General features: G+C 50.6%; 9 protein-coding genes across 9 annotated transcripts; 5 read left to right on the forward strand and 4 right to left on the reverse strand.

Annotated features, from left to right (window-relative positions):
• Window positions 1-379: 379 nt before the first annotated feature.
• Window positions 380-1,684, forward strand: AKAW2_31062S (phosphatidate phosphatase App1 family protein; the record flags this gene model as incomplete). The annotated part of the gene is made up of 1 exon (XM_041687644.1): window positions 380-1,684. One exon carries the CDS (start codon window positions 380-382, stop codon window positions 1,682-1,684), a length of 1,305 nt encoding a protein of 434 aa, XP_041541509.1.
• Window positions 1,685-2,024: 340 nt separating this feature from the next.
• AKAW2_31063S (NADP-dependent oxidoreductase) lies at window positions 2,025-3,188 on the forward strand (the record flags this gene model as incomplete). Its single annotated transcript, XM_041687646.1, has 1 exon — window positions 2,025-3,188. The coding sequence occupies one exon, from the start codon at window positions 2,025-2,027 to the stop codon at window positions 3,186-3,188; it is 1,164 nt and encodes a 387-aa protein (XP_041541510.1).
• A 1,435-nt stretch (window positions 3,189-4,623) lies between these two features.
• Window positions 4,624-5,921, reverse strand: AKAW2_31064A (GOLPH3/VPS74 family protein; the record flags this gene model as incomplete). Its single annotated transcript, XM_041687647.1, has 4 exons — window positions 4,624-4,674; window positions 4,730-5,223; window positions 5,319-5,565; window positions 5,652-5,921. The coding sequence occupies 4 exons, from the start codon at window positions 5,919-5,921 to the stop codon at window positions 4,624-4,626; spliced, it is 1,062 nt and encodes a 353-aa protein (XP_041541511.1).
• A 1,253-nt stretch (window positions 5,922-7,174) lies between these two features.
• acpA (acyl carrier protein) lies at window positions 7,175-7,933 on the reverse strand (the record flags this gene model as incomplete). Its single annotated transcript, XM_041687648.1, has 5 exons — window positions 7,175-7,224; window positions 7,308-7,356; window positions 7,420-7,500; window positions 7,590-7,607; window positions 7,715-7,933. 5 exons carry the CDS (start codon window positions 7,931-7,933, stop codon window positions 7,175-7,177), a joined length of 417 nt encoding a protein of 138 aa, XP_041541512.1.
• A 365-nt stretch (window positions 7,934-8,298) lies between these two features.
• AKAW2_31066S (NuoI/complex I 23 kDa subunit family protein) lies at window positions 8,299-9,184 on the forward strand (the record flags this gene model as incomplete). The annotated part of the gene is made up of 3 exons (XM_041687649.1): window positions 8,299-8,576; window positions 8,731-8,996; window positions 9,054-9,184. 3 exons carry the CDS (start codon window positions 8,299-8,301, stop codon window positions 9,182-9,184), a joined length of 675 nt encoding a protein of 224 aa, XP_041541513.1.
• Window positions 9,185-10,487: 1,303 nt separating this feature from the next.
• AKAW2_31067S (uncharacterized protein) lies at window positions 10,488-10,961 on the forward strand (the record flags this gene model as incomplete). Its single annotated transcript, XM_041687650.1, has 1 exon — window positions 10,488-10,961. One exon carries the CDS (start codon window positions 10,488-10,490, stop codon window positions 10,959-10,961), a length of 474 nt encoding a protein of 157 aa, XP_041541514.1.
• A 730-nt stretch (window positions 10,962-11,691) lies between these two features.
• AKAW2_31068A (putative 60S ribosome biogenesis protein Rrp14) lies at window positions 11,692-13,479 on the reverse strand (the record flags this gene model as incomplete). The annotated part of the gene is made up of 3 exons (XM_041687651.1): window positions 11,692-13,194; window positions 13,313-13,396; window positions 13,465-13,479. The coding sequence occupies 3 exons, from the start codon at window positions 13,477-13,479 to the stop codon at window positions 11,692-11,694; spliced, it is 1,602 nt and encodes a 533-aa protein (XP_041541515.1).
• Window positions 13,480-13,916: 437 nt separating this feature from the next.
• AKAW2_31069A (putative phosphoglycerate mutase family protein) lies at window positions 13,917-14,643 on the reverse strand (the record flags this gene model as incomplete). Its single annotated transcript, XM_041687652.1, has 3 exons — window positions 13,917-14,031; window positions 14,096-14,318; window positions 14,397-14,643. The coding sequence occupies 3 exons, from the start codon at window positions 14,641-14,643 to the stop codon at window positions 13,917-13,919; spliced, it is 585 nt and encodes a 194-aa protein (XP_041541516.1).
• A 2,619-nt stretch (window positions 14,644-17,262) lies between these two features.
• hel10 (putative high expression lethality protein Hel10) lies at window positions 17,263-17,918 on the forward strand (the record flags this gene model as incomplete). Its single annotated transcript, XM_041687653.1, has 2 exons — window positions 17,263-17,558; window positions 17,621-17,918. The coding sequence occupies 2 exons, from the start codon at window positions 17,263-17,265 to the stop codon at window positions 17,916-17,918; spliced, it is 594 nt and encodes a 197-aa protein (XP_041541517.1).
• Window positions 17,919-19,144: the final 1,226 nt, after the last annotated feature.

The following is a 19,144-nucleotide window of genomic DNA, read 5'->3' on the forward strand; positions in this document are numbered from 1 at the left end:
GCCAGGCAGCGAGCCCTCTCATGCATGTATCTCTCCGTCTGCATATCTCGGTCGATCCTATACCCCACAGGGACACAGCCTTATGGCCCTGTTCCCCTGACTCCTCAAAATAGGAAATGACTCAGGCCAAGGTGCCTGAGCCCGTATAGATGCCACTGCCCTGCGGCTTGGGATCAATATGATGCAGTCCTGCAGGATCAGGAGGCTGCCTGCCTCGTGGCGCCCGATATTGTACATCTTAGAGGGCTATAAACTGGCTTAAATCTTCACTCACCTGCAGAATGCGATTCTATCTTTCAGTATCGCTCTCAATTCAACTCAACTTATCACATTACAATCGTGAGGGAATTAAGCTCACACGAGAAGATACGCACTAAACATGTCTTCTGATACAAACCTCAAAGACCCTACCGTCCTTCACAGGGTCGCACGGGTAGTACATGCATGGAAGCGAGAGTCAAACATGCTCCAAATGGTCACTTCATTCATCTCAAAGCCCCCATCGATTCAAACGGCAGACGCTCGTCAGCATACCGTATGGTTGTTTGATAACACTGCCTATCAGGTACCGGCGCCCACAGCATCAAGACAGGCATCATGGCACGCAGAAGTCGTGGCCTGCGCTTTCCGCAAGAATAGCCGAAGGGACATCACCAAGCTCGTCGCCATGATTGCAGACCTCATTGGACTGGACGGAGAGATAGGAACGGACAAGGAGACACGCCATCGAATAACAGAACGACTACAGCCATTCCTGTTCCATACTGCCTCTGCACACTTGATGACACTCGAAACTCCCTTGCCGAACAGCACCATCCAGATGCAGAAGATCGGGCCCACCGATGAGAGTGGCATCAGTAGTCAGACAATTAGCGCAAACAGCAAGCACATCACAGATGGCACTAAAATCCGATCATATCTTCGAGGTTGGGGAAACCAGGTTTTCATGGACACCATCTTTGCTGGTCCAGAAGGTTGGCTTGTCATCTCCGACATCGACGATACAATCAAGTACACCAAGACTTCTGAGACCACTGGCATCCTTCGCACCACGTTCGTCGAAGACCCCAAGCCTATTGCCGGAATGCCTCAGCTCTATGCCCATATTCAGAACCAGCTTGTACCCGCATGGTTCTATGTCTCGGCTTCTCCTTATAATTTGTACCCTTTTTTGCACGGATTCCTTGGTTCATATTTCAGTCCGGGTACGATGATTCTTCGAGACTCATCCTGGTTGGATATCAGCGAGCTAGTAAAGTCCTTCACCGTTAACACACACGAGTACAAAGTGGACCGTGGGGAGAAAATTCATGGATGGTTTCCCAAGCGCCAAGTGCTCTGTATCGGAGACTCCACCCAGCAAGATCCCGAGGCCTACGCAGAACTTTATAAGAGGCATCCGCACTGGATCCAAGCAATTTGGATCAGGAAGGTCACAGACGTGCCTCACTTGGATGAACAGAACGCCCCAGAGAGGTTCAAAACTGCGTTTGCGGGTATTCCAGAACACGTGTGGAGGGTGTTCGAACAACCGGCGGAAGTGCATCATCTGGTGGCTGAACTTAAGTCAAGCAGTCGACAGGCACAGTCCCCAAAACAAGGCCTGGTCTACCCACAGAAACTTCCGCCACCGCCAAAAGACTTGGTGATGAGCTCAATATCGCCTGATCAGTCGATCTATTGACGGTGCTGAGATAAGCCGTTCTCTCTTGGGTTACGTCAACATGAGAGTATGTTCACCCGCAGCCGCGGTGGCTGCCGCCCACACCAGAATTTATACTAAGCTCTCTTGTGCCCAAGGGTTGCAGATCATTTTATTTTCCCCGAGTTACCGGAAGAAGCTCAGAATATACCAAAGTCAAGGCTTATCCACTGAAAGAATTCGTCCCACCTGGCACTAAGCATAACGAAGCTTCGCAGCACTCGACTGTTGCAGCGGTTCATGTCAATTGAGTTTAATACTCCATTGAATACGATCGGTGACTGCGACACTATCACGCATCAGAGGGACCGAGCAAATCGTCATGAAGCCTGCAAAGCCTCAGTCAACCACGATGGACGAACAGACGTTCGTGCCACCAACAATGAGGGCGCTTTACTTCAGCCCGGCATCAACAGCCGTCACAGACCACACATCTATGGACGAGCCTAGGACGGATTCCCATGTGAAGTTCGACACGGACTTTCAAACTCCCATCCCTTCAGGGAACGACTATCTCGTCAAGGTGCAGGCAGCCGCCTTTTCCCATGATGAGCTCCGGCTATCTAATATTCTGAACCCATCCAAGTCCATTCCGCAGATCCCTTTGCATAGTTTTTGCGGTACAGTCATTAGTACCCCTGAAAAAGATCACTGGAACCCAGACGGGCCCAAATTCAAGGTTGACGACGCCGTCTTTGGGCTGATCAAGCACACGCGCGACGGTGCAGCAGCCGACTACGTCATCGTATCGGAAGATGAGCTGGCGTACAAGCCCAAGAACATCAGCGCTGCTGAGGCAGCTACCATACCCATGCCCGCCTTGACGGCCTGGGAGGCGTTATTCAAGTACGCCGGGCTTGACACCGCCGACGTCAAACAGGGTCGCCAGCAGCTACGGGTTCTCATTACCAACGCGCGCAACAATGAAATTGCCACTCAGGCACTACAATTGCTTCGATCGCATAAGCTCTTCCCGCACTCGCGGCCCTGGATTTGCGCAACCTGTGACGCTGAAGACCAGGAGGATTACCTGCGGAAAGAATACGACGTGGACGCGACAATCTATGCGCCACTTCCCCTACCACATGACTATGATCTCGGGTCCATCTTTCGCAAGAACCGCTGGGACCCGGTAGATGTTGTCCTGGACTGCGCTGGTCAGGAGATGTTCGAGCAAGCACACTCTCCGAAGGTCATCAAAGAGCATGGTGCTGTCCTGACCGCGGTAGACTCGACGCCGGCGGAAGCCAGGGACCCTCTCGATGACGATGAGCCACGCAAGGATGGCGTGCTTAGTCGCTTCATTCTTGTCAGCCCCAATGGTGAGGCCTTGAGCCGGATTTCCGAGCTAGTTGAGGCAGACGAGGTCCGAGGGAGGGTCGAGAGCATCAAGGACTTAGTTGACGGCACGGACGTGCTATCCTCGGGAGCGGCAGGAGCGGGCGGAGGGCGACGGGGAGGTATGATGGTGATCCGGGTTAACTAGCATGAAGCGTCTGATATCTATCTTCTTCGTGATCTTGTATTTCTAAGCAGCATGACAGCTCAGTGAATGTACCATACTCGGCAGCTACATTAGCGATTAGCTTCATCAATGTTTAGACTAGTAGATCTATAGACCATCGTCAGAGAAGGGCAGACCAAAGCAAAGTATCTCGTTAGCCCGGGCGCATGAGACGGATTGATACCAAAATTCTTTTCTTGTTATTGAATTTTACAGGCAGGCGAAGCATACGCTTGAAAGTAACTAACGACATGGTGGAAGAGTAAAGCGCTAGAAGCACAATCAACAGACAGAAAAGAAGAAGAGAAGAAAAGGAAATCGGAAAAGAGAAAGGGGAGTAGAAACACATACAGGCCCAATCCCAGTCAGGTGCTCGCACAGGTCAAACAAGGAACTTCACTCACGACAAGACTTTGGTGCGACGTGATGATCGAAAGGGAACGGAAACAAAAAGAAAAGAAGAATTGATAAGAAGGAAGACGAATTCGACAGCACAAGCCACCCGGTGTACATGGTAGATACATTCATGAATGGAACGGAGTAGACGGAGAGGAAACGGACAGGAAACTTTAAGCTCCCCTCTGCTACACGTGTTAAGAGAAGCAAGGAAAATAAAGAGGGGTGGGGGTTATGTTATGGGGATAATTAGAGGAAGTTGAAACAAATTGGAATAATGACTTTAGGTAGAAGAAAAAACGGAAGTGGGGGGAGAATAGTAGAAGAAAATAAATTTTTAGAGGGAAATAAAAGAATCATAAATAGAATAGTAAATAAAGTAAAAGCAGAGGTCCGCGCAAGGCCCTCTTTGGATGGTTCTGTCTCCATGTGTAGCACTCATTCTTAATCTCTCTTTAAATTTTTTTTCCTTCTTCTTTTCGATAGTTTTTGGTTGTCTGATGACAAAGGCACAAACCAGTTGCGTCCTTGTCATGGCATACCGGGTTCAGTGTTCTGGAAGGCGCCCCGGTGCTGGTTGTCTGTCCTGGCTGCATGCATCTGAACGGGGTTTAACTTCCCAGAGGTGCGTACAATTCCTGTGGGAATTGGGGGAGTGTGTGCTTTGAGAAATACATATGGCATGGCCGCGCTTTACCTCCTTGAAAATAGAGGGAGGGAGCGGGCGAGTCGATGGGTGGAAAAGAAAGCTGTGGAACAAAAGCAGACGATGAAAACACAGATCAATGGAGATCGAATCGAACATCCCGTGCAAAACAATGCAAGACGGATTTCATATAAACGCCACTCTGCCAGTTCCAACCGGTATACCGGTGACTACTTCAAGATGAAGCCAAGTAGAGCTCCCCCGGGGTAGTTGTTTTGTGGATTCAGAAACCAATAGCATAAGGGGAAATAATAGGAAAGTAAAAAGACAAACTAGGTTGGGGACTATAGCAGATGACGAAGAATGATAATACCCTTACAGTAGGGAGTCGAGTCTAGTGAAAACGCTCAAACATGCTGCCACAATCTGCAAGAGGATTAGCACTGGGCGCAGAGTAGTCAATGAATGAGGAGCAACGTACCTCCATCTGAAGTTCTCGGTCCTTAGATTTGTTCACCTCGTCGTTGATAGCCTGTGCCAGATTGGCTCCAATGGCCTGCGACCCTCCTGCTCTCCGGGCAAATGGCCACTGAGAGTATTCAGCAAGCAACTCATCCACCTGCGCGAATGCCCTTTCGCGGGCCTCGTGACTCATTGTGACCAGAGCGTTCTCCAGCACGTTGGCCGCATAGGCCGCGCATACCATGGTGATGGTTCGTAGGTAACGGAACTCGACGTCCTCAGGAAGCCATGCATTTGCCGGGAGGATCACTGTACGGCTGCTGCAGACGTTGCGGACGCGGCGGTGGAGATCGTCCTTGGCGCCTCCATCGGCGACGGGATGCGTAGCCATGTCGAAGAGGAGAAAGTTCCGCTTTTCGGTGCGGAGGATACCCTTGTCTACCAAACCTTTGGCGAGGCGTTCGCGCACTTGCTTGAGTTGGTAGCCAATCTTCATCAGATTCCATGTTTCACCTGCCCGGAAGGCACGTCGAGTCAGCCAATGCGTCAATAGCAATCGCGGAAGAATGAATAAGGATTATGATGGGAGATGCTCCTGCGTAACGTACCGCTCAACAAATCGATCCAGGAGTTCACGCTCATCTTCTCACTCGACTTCATTATCTTCAGCGCCTCGTCCAGCAAGACCTCCCCAGTTAGCGTATCGTCGACCACCTCAATCACCCGATCGGCCAAAGGGAAACGTCGCCGAGAGGAGTCCTTCTGCATGCTGATCCGACCACGGAGCGCTAACTCGATCACGATGCATCCTCGGAGAGCGTATGAGATGTTCTCGTTCCAAAAAGACAGATAACCCTACAGCGACACCAAGCCATCCCGGACGCGCCTGTCAGTCATTGAACACTGGGTGTAGATGCGCGTAGCCAGGCTAGGGGGCTCACCTGCTTATCCTTCAAGCCCAACAGAAGCACCTCTTCCATCAGCGTCAACTTGGGCTGCTTGCTGCGTTCCTCCGTCTCACTGATGTCCCTAGGATCGAAGGCGATTTTGTGACCGTTTTCGGAGCTGGTGAACGAGGTCTCGGGAATGCGGTTATCCAGCGACGAACCATTTCTCGACACGGGCGAAGAGACTCTGCTGTCGTCGTTGTCTTCGGCGCCAGCGACTCGACCGCCGCCTCTCCGGCGAGTCAAGCCCCCGGCTGAGGCCATGAGGATCTAAATGCGGCTGGAGGACGGGAGTGGGGGGGAGGGAGGGATCAAGGGAACCAGGGTGGTGTCGATAAGCACGCAAATGATGGAGTCTATGCCGTTATCGTCTGCGACATGGACAGAAGTTTGCTTATTGGGCGGGTAGGAAGATCGGAGGTTGGAGTTGCTAGAATGGAAGAGTGACGCCGGAAAGTTTGCTAGACGGGAAATTGTCAGGGGGGGTTAGTTGTGGTGGAAGACGACGACGAAGAGGAAAGGCAGGCCGACAATCAATGGGGGAAGAAGGAGACGGGCGGCCAGAGAAGTGGGTAACTGAGCCGAGCAGCGACAAGAAACCCCAATTACAGCCCGGTGAGAACTCAAGACAAGGAAAAAAGAAGGGTGGTGGTGGGAGATAAAAACCCGGGGAGGGAAGTGTTGGATGGAGGAGATATAAAGATTGATGCGGTCGATGCGGTCGCTAAGGCTATCTGGCGCTTGGTCTTCCTTTGGCTGGGCGTCTCCAGTTAGTAGTTAGTTGTTGCTTCTCCGGTGACGGACCCCATTCTTTTATGGTCACTACTACTTACTACTTACTACTTATCTATTCCCAGCCCACTCGGTTCCAGGCCCCTGCGTATTTTATTTTTATTTTTATTTTATTTCATTTTTTTCTCTCTCTGCTTCAGTCGCACTAAACATTGGTTTCAGGGCTGCAGCAGGAAATCCCAGCCCTTTTCACTTATATTATGCTGGCTGGGGCCCTGCACTTAAAACATTTCTCGTTGATTGCTTCCGAATCGGTAGCCTCCACGTCATCCCACGGAACCGCATATCAGATTCGTTCCGACCTGAACACCGCGTGCAATACCAAGCTTAATTGGACGCTATCAGTTCCCTCAGCATTGGTTCCCCAGCAAATGGAATGACTTGTTCAACAACACTCAATAAAAAAGCAATAAAAAAGAAGAGAAGATGTTTCATACGAAAAGACCAGCCAAAATCAGTCAAAACTGCATTGAAGATGATATACACGATATAATAGAGTGAAAGAGCACAGGCATGTATCAGCATACAGAGTAGCGTGACCGACTCCGGGTACCTCCACTATGGCAAGTCCCATGTAGATGCACGCCAGAAGTCCCTTTCCTTTCTATTCTAAATCCCCCAATCCACTCCGAGTCCTCGCATTACGTTCATATTTAGTGAGCTAGCAGAGTTGTCAGTACCAATCCCCACAAGTCCTAGTCAATTGCACAACAAAGTGTGTTATGTTAAAACTTACCATCGGGCTGACCAAGGATGTACTCAACAGCCTTGTCAACTATAGCAGAAGGGATGGTCAGTAGATGTTCTCCGGCGTCGCAATACCCTGTTAAGGGCATCTCATCCCAAAGCTGCACTTACCGCTGTGGATGGAGTCGGCCTCCTTGTCGGGGATCTCAATGCTGAATTCCTATAGACATCCCTATCAGTATACAACGTCAAGTATAAACCAGGGCATATGCGATATCCATACCTCCTCAATGGCCATGACGACCTCAACGGTATCCAAGCTGTCCAGACCGAGGTCGTTCGCGAAGTGAGAGGCACCGTTGATCTGTTACATCGCAACCGTTAAGCTATGATTCTTTACCCGCGGGAAATCCCGGCCAATGACATCGGGCGTCATCGGGTATCCAAACTAACCTTGCTAGCATCGGAGACCTGTAATAATTCCAGCCTGTCAGTCACTGTGCTTGTTTTATATTTCTTGATAGCTTGCAATTCCTCGCCTTGAGCGAGAAGTTGAAAACGCGCGATTCCGGACGCACCTTGTCAAAGTTCTTCAAAAGGTTGACTATCCGACCCTCAACCTCGTCCTTGTTGAGACCGGCGGGAGCGGAGTAGAGTCTGACACCCTGGTAGGCAAAGCGAGGGGCGAATTGGGCCGGACGAGCGACAGGAGAGCTACGGATCTGGAAGGGAGCCGGAGTCTTGACGGCACGAGGGACGGAGGCCCTGAGGGAGCGGACGACAGCGGAGCGGAACATGATGGCAGGAAGATGAAGCTGAAAAGGGAGGCTAAAAAGGGCCTGTGTAAGAAGAAGAGGTGGAGTGGGGGGGAGATTGAGGAGGAGAAGGTAGTGATGGAATGGGGAAAGATTGGGGGAAATGAAGCGATGAATGATGAACGGGTTTGGATTCTGTTGCGGCTCGGAGGAAGCAAAATCCTGGCGGCGGGCCAATCACGGGGCGGCAGAAAGCCATGACCTAAGCAGGCCGGCGACCCAAGCAGAACTTCGTCGACTTCCACCTCCAACCGCTTCTGGTTCGAATTGCTGCTGTTCCCCCCCTCTGTCAATTGACCTCCCCCCTCGTCATCCCCGCTCTTTCGCGCGCTTCTTCGACTTCCGCGATGGCCGCCCCCAAGTCCGTCGCCAGGCTCGTCGCCTACTCTCGTCCTACAGCCTTCCCTCTCCGCTCTTCGCCCTTGGGATCCATCGCAAACTTCTCTTCCTCGGTGAACCGGGCAGCTACGCCAGCTGGTCCCCCCCAACCGGGCTTCCGTCTGCCCCCTCCGAAGAAATGGGACGAAGGCACTGAGTCTTCTCTCGACAAGGCCGGAAAGTACTTCCTTATGGCTGAGTTGTTGCGCGGCATGTACGTCGTGCTGGAGCAGTTCTTCAGACCTCCGTAAGTCGCCCCATCCAGCTTCGTCAGGTCTGCCTCGGTGGATATCATTATCAGAACATCTCGTGGGCCTTCTAAGCCTGTCTATTGCTTTTCATTATCTTGGAGAGGATCGTTCTGTCTCAATGAACTTGCGGCTGATGCGCTGGTCGTCTAGTTACACCATCTTCTACCCCTTCGAGAAGGGTCCCATCTCCCCCCGTTTCCGTGGCGAACACGCTCTGCGTCGCTACCCCACCGGTGAAGAGCGTTGCATTGCCTGCAAGCTCTGCGAGGCCATCTGCCCGGCCCAGGCTATCACCATCGAGGCTGAGGAGCGTGAGGATGGAAGCCGTCGCACGACGCGTTACGATATCGACATGACCAAGTGCATCTACTGTGGTTACTGCCAGGAGAGTTGCCCTGTCGACGCTATTGTTGAGAGTGAGTAATCAGTAAAATTCTGTAGGACGTGAGTCGTTTACTGACAATGTCGCGTAGCTTCCAACGCCGAATATGCCACCGAGACCCGTGAAGAGCTGCTGTACAACAAGGAGAAGCTTCTCGCCAACGGTGACAAGTGGGAGCCCGAAATTGCTGCTGCTATCAGAGCCGATGCTCCTTACCGCTAAGCGGCACCTGTATTTGCCAATGATGACACCGGACACGGTGTCCATGTGACACTCCCCTTGGAAGAGATGCGAGAAAAACATGATATTAGAAAGAAAGTCTTTCCGACCTAGAAAGCCTGGCTTGTAGCCACCCCCAATTATCCCCACGCTGTACATATCTCACGCCCATCCCCCCTTCGCCTCCCTGATTACCTTCTGTACTAGTCGGGTCTACCGGAATTGATCAGATCGGCCACTCGATTCCGGGTCTGGTTTTGTCTTTGATGTTGAAGGAAATCCTGCATGTTGTGTTGTTTTTTTACTCTTGTCTGTCTAGGGATCCAATCAAAGAATTTTTCCTTGTTATGTGCCAGAATAGTGCTTAAACAACAACCTATCAGTGCAGCAACCATGCTCAACTATAAGCTATGGTATCACATAGCAATACACTGGTCTGCCATACTCTCCGCCACTCACTCACAGCCCAACCAAGCACGCAATATCCTCAACACTGCGGCACTCAGCTAGCAATCTCTCCCAACCCACCACCCGCCTATTGCTATTACCTACCCCTATCAATCGGAATTATCGGATATATCCTACCCTCCCATACAAAACCACGCATACCCAGCAACACAGACATAATCATCCCTATATCCGGTAAAGCTATAGTGGATAAACCCATCTCGTCCGACATGATACTTTCACAGTATACAGAACACCTACACCGCAACTCTGCCTCCGTATCCAACAAAGAGTCCAGACCATCCACAAAGGCATACTATCCATACAAGAACTGAATATACAACCCTACACCAGAGACCTCCCACGGAACTACCACTCGTCTCTCACACAAAATAAAAGGAAACTGCCATTATTTTCTCCCCTCAATCTCTGGTAGCGATGAGAACGTCCCGTCCCGTAGTTCTGTAACAAAGCAACAGAGCTAGTAGGTTAAGGTTAGTGTTGGAAATTTCTTTGTGCAGTAGCAGGTTGACACGTTCCAGTGCTGGTAGATGAGTTGTAGGAGAATGCCTAGGCATAGCCCTTATGTCCATACCGTGATACTCTCCAGAGCAATTAAGCATATCTGTAGACCCTTCTAGACTTCTATATGTCCCATCACGTCCTGCATATGGTTAAGATATCGCTCACGGCATATCCCAAACATCTACCAAAGTCATGAACTTCAATGTAACAGCATAGCTATATAAGCCCTTTCATCACGAGATGGCCCCCCCTTATACAATGAAAGAATCACCATCCCATCCCATCCCATCCCATCCAACCGAACCCAGCCCTCATTCCCTAACTACCCATCGATATGACTACTACCACCACCACCACCCTCTCCCTCCTCGTCTTCCACGGCTCCCCCCTCGACTTCATCAAATACCGACACGCCGTGCTCCTCCTCACCACATACCCCGACAACCAACAAAGCATGTTCCACATCACGGGCCCCCCCGGCGAATTCAAATTCGTTGAGGTAACCGGGACGAATCCCACGCAGAGCGCGAAACTAGAGCGGAATATCCCCGTCGTATCGACGGTAAGTGGTGATAATAACTCTACTACTACTACTACTACTACTACTATCTCTAGGAAGATGGTCAGGGATGCGTGCGCTAGGGTTAAAGTGCGGAATGATCTCCCCGGGTGGAATTGTCAGAATTGGGTGGGCGAGGCTTTGTCGGAGTTGGTCAAGATTGGGTGTTGTACGGAGGTGCAGAGGGGGTTGGCTGTTGATGGGATGGTGGATGCGTGTTTGGAGGCGAGGGATGAGGAGTTTGCTTGATTCTCTTTCTTTCATGCTTTTATATATTGGGGAGGGGGGGTTGAGGTTGAGGTTGGAGAAGGGGGTAAAAAGTTTTGATGATGATAGATTGATATAGATGGTGGTGATAGACGATAGATGATGGATGAGTGATGATGATGAGTGATGATGGGTAACTCTTTCGGGTTCATGACTTATGAGGTATGACTTGGACTGAGTTACGACATAGACAAAAGTTTGCTGGCAGACAATTCTAATGAAGATGATGACTATTGGTATGCATGGTTAGCTAAGGTCTCTTCATAGAGTCTCTCTCTTAGCTACTGTGCTGCGAACTGCATTGTGCATACTCAATCAAATTCGTACATGAATGTAGTAGTTGTGCAAGCTCAGCTGGCATAAGAAACAACAAACAAAGACAAAAAATGCTTCGTGAGATTCGGTATATATGCACAAAATGAACAGAGAACCTCCAGAGTTTAAACTCCCCAAACACCGTTTCTCCAATGCCCGCACTCCCTTCAACTTTTTGGTCTCGAGCTTCTTTTGCTCAATCTGTAGCATGTTTCTGCTCCTCTCTGAAATTTCCCTTTTGTTCTTCCTTTTTTTCCCTTTGGTTGTTTTGTTTTTTTGAATCTTCCGGCCCCCATTCTTCTGTGCGTGTATGTACACATGGTCAGAGGTTGCAGCTTGGTATTACACTTTGGACGGGTCTCCACTTCTTCTTCCAACACAGCAGCACAATGTTTGCTTATTTCTTGCCTCCAGACTTGGCCTTGAAGCTGCCCTCAAAGCCCGGTCTGGACTTCTTCTTACCTCCTCCGGCCTGCTTCTTCTTGCCGCCTCCCTTGTTGCCCTTCTCCTCTCGGCGCTTCCGGAGGTTCTCTTCACGCTTCTGCTGCTTCATGTCCTTGCCCTTCTTCACGGCTTCCAGACGCTCCTTCCATTCGCGCTCGGACTTCTTCTTCGCCGATTCCTTGCGCTTGAGCGCCTTCTTCAGCAACGATGTGTCGTCACGGACCCGTTCGCCATGTGCCCGCTTCTTCGCGTTAAGCCACAGGTCCTTCTCTTCAATGTCAGCCCGCTTCTGCTCGTCCATGGCGGCGAGCTTGGCCTTCTTCGCTTCAACAGCCTTCAGGGCTGCGGCAGGGTCTTTAGGACCATGGCTCTTAGGTTGCTCCCGGACTCCGGAAAGAGTGGGGTCGGCGTGTTGGCCATCTGCGAAGACAACGCGGCCAAAGGCGTAGTTGTTGTTCGAGCCGACGGAATCAGCGGGTGAGCGCGGGGAGGCGAGAAGGGATCCCGAGCCACCAGGAGAAAAGCGGCGGGCCATGGCTTCATCCTTCAGCCGTTGCTCCTCTTCTCTAGCCTTTTGGCGCAGCTCCTTCTTGTGCGCTTTGCGTTGCTCGGCTTTTTGGCGGCGAGCTTCGATTAGCTCTTGACGGTTTCTAGCGGGCTTTCCGTTGAGCCCATCGGCATGGCGGGCTGCGCGAAGTTCATCGAGCCGCTTCTGTAACCGTTGCTTGAGCTCATCGGGGGTAGGCTTGAGAGGCTTAGGTTCGGAGGTGGAGGATTTGGAGGCTTCGGTGGGGGGAACAATGGAGGATATGGAAGAGCTGCCCGATTGGGGATTGGAAGCATCGAACCCAGGGGAGTTGGGGGTGGACGCGGAAGAGGATGGTTGTTCTTCTTGTTCGGCGTTGAACTCGAGCGAGAGACCTTCGGCGGGGACGCCGTCCGCAATTTCACTGTCATCACTATCGCTGTCCTCTTGTTCTTGTTTTTGTTCCTTGGTCTTGTTGGCGGGGTTCGACTCGGATTTTTGTACAGCAGGTGTTTCGGTCTCTTCGGGCTGCTCGGCTACCTTGACCTTCCTAGCGGCTTCCTTGGCCTTCTTCTTCTCCTTCTGAGCAGCTTTCTTCTGGGCCTTCTTTTCCTCCTTCAACTTCTTGCGCGCTTCTGCCTCTTCGGCCGACTTGGCGGATGTGCGCTCCGCATCAGCCGAGTCTTCGGCCTGCTTTTGCTTCTTTGAGTTGGCATCTCCTCTCTTCAATCCTTCCTTGGGCTTCTCGGAGCCGAGTTCACCGTTATCAGAAGAGTCGTCTTCTTCCCCATTCCCTTCCTCGTCACGTTTACGCTTGCGTGCATTCTCGTCCATCACATCCTTGGCTGACTTGGCGGAATCGGGGTCCAACTTCGCCCGCTTGGCTTCACGGGCCTGCTCCTTAGTCTGCTTCTTGCGCTGCCATTGATCCTATTCCAGGAACCACTGGTCAGCTGTGTCTTAAGCGCGACGCTAAATGAGACGAAGGGAGAAAAGGGAAGGGCAGGAGGAAATTTTGCAGCAAGAACAGATTGGACAAGTCACATACACTGCCATCTTCGCCGTAATAAAATTTCGCCGGGATCAGCGACAGTAAACCGTCGAAGGCCTGAGCATGGCTTCGCAGGCGTTCCTGAAGAAGAAAAAATAGAGGAGGTCAACCTCGTGATCGGGCATAATGCAATGCACGGAACAACACACCTCGATATCATCCATCCTTCAAGAAACAGAGTGACCGCAGACCTTCCAAGGGATCCAAGCCGTTGAACCAGTAATATACTGGAGGTTGATGAGAAATTTGGGCAACGCTCGGTCGAACGTAGTGAAGGCCGCGATACCTCGAAAAAATTGGGTGGGCAGGTTGAAATCTTGGCGCTCTGTCTCCGCTCGGCTGTTCACCGCCCGCGCACACAGACTGTTGTTCGGATTAATGTTTGACCTTGTGCAGGAGCAACTGGTCAATGAGATTACAGCTACGTACTACATGACTACGAGTCTGTTCATAGCCCACTCATCATTATACAGCTACGATACGTTGGTGCACAGAAGAACTTGAATTCATCCATACCATACAGAAAGTCATCAACTTCATTAAGAAACCCCCATACCATATAGACAGCGGGTTTCCTCATCAGGTACCAGCCCATGATGATTTACTCTTGCACTTTCAGTAGTGCTGGCACTGGCACATCCAATTCCGGACATTCTTCGCTTTGGATCTCAGTGATATTATCATAAGGAAATGGAATCGTCCAGATCAAATCGAACCTAGATAGGAAACCCATTCATTAGTAAATCATCTAGCATGAAGCCATGCCATCCAATAACTTACCGATCATCAGGATATTCAGGAGGGTCCTCATACCCCAGCTCCTGGACAATCTGCCTCATCTTACCATGGCGCCAGGAGATCAAAATATTCCCTGTTCCTTCGAACTCTTTGATCCGTTTCGCCACACACTTAACGTGATTGCGCTTGCAGGATGTATCAACGGAGAGGCCAAGGTCCCGTGCGACGGGAAGGACGGTCTCATAGGAACGCCTATGCTGGCCTCCTGAGCAGTCACCAACATAAACATTAGCTTATCCAGCCTGAAAGTGGGAATAACCGCCTGAGATGCGCCATGTCTTACGCTTATTGATCTTGGGTGCCATCACATGGCCTATTTCATAAGGTGACCCCACGCCGAATACTTCCCGGAGGCACTCGGCGCGTTTGAACCCATCGGCATTTAGTCCACTGTCCTCAGGATCTGGCGGTTTCTCGCCATGACGGATGAGATACACTGTCGGGGGGTTGGGGTTGGGCGTAGATATTGGGGATGCGTGTAAGATGGTAGAAAGGCATAGGGGGGATAGTAGAATGAGTACGGATTTCATTCTGTGGTAAGGCCCAGCTGATGCACTATGTATATATATCCGACAATATTTGCTGGGGTTTCAGACGTAAGGTCAACACATCGATAACTAGTAGTATATGTCAGGAGTCCTTCGATGAATGATCTCGAAGTCGAAAGACTTTTTAAAGCTCCCTCATTTTTGCTGCATTCCAGGGAAGGAACGCTACGCACTATTTAAAACCGAAGCAACTAATACGCAGTGGCACCCCCTGCCACCTACAGGCGTGGATCTACAATTGTCGCACACCACCATTGCAAACTCAACTATGAGCGAATTTTCAGGATGATCCATGTGTTCATCGTAGGGAAAGAAAAAAAACCTCGGTGACGGTCGCAAGTGGGTGCTCATTACAGTTGAAACATGCTTCTTCCCTCGCCCCCTCCATAGTATAACTACTAACTTACTGATGTCGCAGTTGTCGGTCAGGCGGGCTATCCACCACGAGAGGCACCGCGTAAAGTATAACCTTAAGAGGCGACCAATCTGTTTGCTTCCACCAGCTGGTCGCTGAAGTCAGATGATGATCTGTCTAGACTAGTTCTTGGGTATTTTTGAGGGGCACTTTTTGAGAGTACCTTGCGAATACTTGAGATGTTTATCGAGGAATGAAATGAATTATATGGTGCCGCGTGGGCTAGCTGAGTGTACGAAGCTTGAGATGTGCAACATGGTAGTGCCGTTAACCTTGCATTTTGCGTATGCTGGGGAGGTGGTTGTAAGGGGTTGGGGGGATCTTGGTATGATAAGGTTTGATAAAGATGGGTAAGTAGTTGCTTATTGCTGGGTTGGTGTGTAAGGCTGTAAGCACTTTCGTGGTTGATTATGGCCCCGCGTTTTTATACATAAAAGGAAGGCACTTGGTTCCGTGGATCATTCCATCGTGATCGTGATTCTACGAGGGATGACCAAGCATGGTATTTGCAGATTGTCCAGCTTATTATTCAGCCTTCTGCCATATTTTCATAATTAACTTAGTTATTTGTTGCCTACAGTTGACATCATACTTCAAGGTGGAATCGACAGGCTATCCCTTCAGCTCTGACATCCCGCCCGATGCTAGGCAGAGCACAACAGCCGCCATACACAAGGAAGGGTGTGCGCCCTGAACTAATCTCGGCGCAGCACACCCGAGGATTCTAGAATGACATTCGACAAGGCTAACTCGGCCAAATGCGATCTACAAGGTATATCTAGACTACCTAAAACCGGGCACATCATCTCTCTATCTACGTATCTGATCTGATCAACTGCCCAGTGGTGGCCCATAGCCCCGAGGCCCGGATCGTTGCAAGTATCAACCCGCCAAGGGTCCAAGAGAAGCGAAACCCAGTAAAACTGTCTGGAACCAAAGACGAGTGATCCACTCAGAGACCAGATTCACTCCGGATCCCTCCACTGCTCGTACGTGTTCGCAACACTAGGCGGACGGAATTCTACACTAATAGTGTAATAATGTGTCTGCCTGCTAATGCCGGTCGTTTTTGGACCCCAATTAGGAACAAACCTACTTACTTGGGTAAGTTGTACGTAGAGTATCCGGCAAACACGGAGATGTGCTATTCCGATGATCCGGCATTTCCAGGGAAGGGATTATGGGGGCTTATTTCGGTAAAAACTCCAGCAGATGGTTGCGATGTTGAGTCTGCCCAATAGGGTGGTGACTAGATGGTATTGGTACTATACAGTATCGGCTTTGCGGCATCAGTACGTAGTAAGTACTATTTATGGATTCGCACAGCCATACCTAAGTAAATGTGCGCACGCAGTTGACTATTTTATGCAATATGCGACAATGGTTGCTAAGCCACTGGGCGGCTGTGTGAGAGAGCCACATGTGAGCTCGGTATGATGTGTAATATTATACCATGGTAACGTCACCGATGTACCCGCGCTAACTCCGAGGCCGAAAATTCCAGTCGCGGCTAGCTCTGGCGCTTACTATGACTAGGGGGTGAAGGGAAAGTAAGGGGCCGGATCTGTAATGCGCTGCGTATCGAAGTAATTGCATAATGACAGGCATGATTGATCTATGGAAACCTGTTGAAATTTGCCACTGTCAGGCAAAGCAGAAAGAAAAAGAAAAGTACCTGATCCCCAGGTTGGCGGGGAGCAATTCCGGAAGGAAGACCAGATCAACACCCGCCCTGCGTCCAAGATGAACACATGGCACAGCCACCCCGCGCTGCATGGTGGCGGGGGATCTAGTGATTCCGTACGGCATCAGCCTCAACGAACAGCCACAATGGAAGTCGTAATCTCACTTCAAACCGGGTTAATTTCTGACCGGGGGCTGTGACTGAACGGCGTAATTACTTGTTCCCGTGTTTTCTCAGCTGGCGCTGGGCTCTTGGCGTAGCGGGGGCATCATTGAATCTTGGTGGGGCTCACCTTCTGGGCGAGTCAGCACTGCGCCTGCTCAGCCCTGCAGTGCCAGATCACCTTATCCAGTGGCCAAATATCCCACTATAAAAGGCCTGGGAACCCCTCGTTCTGTCTTACCTTCCCATCATCTTACCAAATCCACTCCACTTCCTTCCTCCATCAACCTTACCAATCTATCAATCAACTACCTCTACAACTCCAATCTACATCATAACCATGTCTGGCTACGACGGATACAACAACCAGGGCTACTACGGCCAGCAGGGTGGTTATGGCCAGGGCGGCTACGGCCAAGGTGGATACGGCCAGCAGCAAGGATACCCCCCTCAGCAAGGATATGGCCAGCAGGGTGGCTATGATCAGTACAGCCAGCACCAACACCAGCAGCACGGCGGCCAGGGTGGTGCCTCCAGCGACTACTACGGCGGTGGTGGACAGTCTCAGTATGGTGAGGGCCACTACGGCCAGCAGCACCAGGGTGGTCAGCAGTACGGCCAGGACCAGCGTGGCGAGTATGTTATACACTATAGTACCTTGATACTCATGAGCTCTAGCTAACATTTCTTGTCTCTAGATACAACCAGGGTGCCCCCGGCGGAGCCCAGGAGGGTGAGCGTGGCCTCGGTGGTGCCATTGCCGGTGGTCTTGCGGGCGGATTTGCCGGTCACAAGGCCGATCACGGAATCCTCGGAACCATCGGTGGAGCTATCATGGGAAGCATCGCCGAGGATGCCATCAAGAAGCACAAGCACAAGGATGAGCAGCAGCAGGACTACCAGAGCAGCTATGGTGGTTACCCCCCTCAGGGTGGCCAGTCCCACCACGGCGGCGGTGGCATGATGGACCAGCTCGGCGGCTTCTTCAAGCGATAGACGGTTCTCCTTCTCTCCTAAACCGATTGCTTTCTTCCTGCTTATTCTTACGAATTTCCTTGCGACTACCGTGAATGACTGAAATTTCGACTTTTGCTTCGTTCGGCCGGCCGGGTTTTGGATGAAGAATTATTGAATCGCTTTTTCTACATTTTCTTCTCATTGCTATTACTGAGATCGCTTTGCTTGTTACACATACCCGGCGCGGATGAAATTCTTAATCTTGATACCAACGCTGTATTCCAGTCTACATAGCTCTTCTGTGGTTACGTTACGAAGAATCATACAGTCTTTGGCCTCATTTACTTTTGGCTCCTGAGCAGTCATTTTGTCAGTTGTAGAATCATAAATTCCCAGGTAGCTCCTTTCTTGGAGAGAAAATCGCGATCCGACCATCCTCCCACCACCCACCACTTGACCGATCTTCACGCATTTGAGTTTCGCCCCATGATGTTAACAGGATGAGGGGCTTCAGGTTGGTGGCGGGGTGGAAAAGTCTCGACGACCCGACCCCACCCTTTGCTTTTCTGTTTCTCTCATGCCGGAAAATAAGTTGAATCATTCTGAAGGTGATCAGCAAAAGCCAGCTCATCATCAGCCAGTAATGTCTGCTGTAACTTCTGATACTACCAACAGCAGGAAGTTTTGGCCCCCCTCACAAAGTTACCTCCAAGAATACTAGTAGTATTGCCGGTTTAGAAACAAGAATCCCGCACATTCCACGGAAATAAAAAAGAAATGCCTCTTTGCATTTCTTTCCAACTATCTAACCCCACGTTACGCGATCTAGAGGGATAAAGAAATAGATCGATGTAACCTCCTCTTCCTGTATACAATACGATGGTAAACATCCCAAGATGAGAAAAAGCACACTTACCCCAAAGCGAATAGTGCGAAACTTCTGCGGCCCAACATGTCCCGGCTTACTTATTCCCCCTAACCCAAAATTCCCACCTTGACATCTCGATTACCTTAAACAGATAGATAGATAAATAGACAGACCATCAATGATCGTGGCTGAGACCGAGCGGTTAAAGGGTCGGATGGATCACCCACACACTGCAAGTTGACTTTTGACATATGACCTGACAAATAACATGGACAAGGATCATTGGTGAGTACGCGTGTCGCTTCATAGGCAATTGTTTGCCTCGTTTTGGGGCGGAGCATGTTCGGTTTTATGTATATGATCGTCGCTTTCTCTCTGTGTATCGATGTGCCGGTTA

The sequence above is a fragment of the Aspergillus luchuensis genome, chromosome 3 (genome assembly GCF_016861625.1).
Source record: "Aspergillus luchuensis IFO 4308 DNA, chromosome 3, nearly complete sequence".
Lineage (NCBI taxonomy): Eukaryota > Fungi > Ascomycota > Eurotiomycetes > Eurotiales > Aspergillaceae > Aspergillus > Aspergillus luchuensis.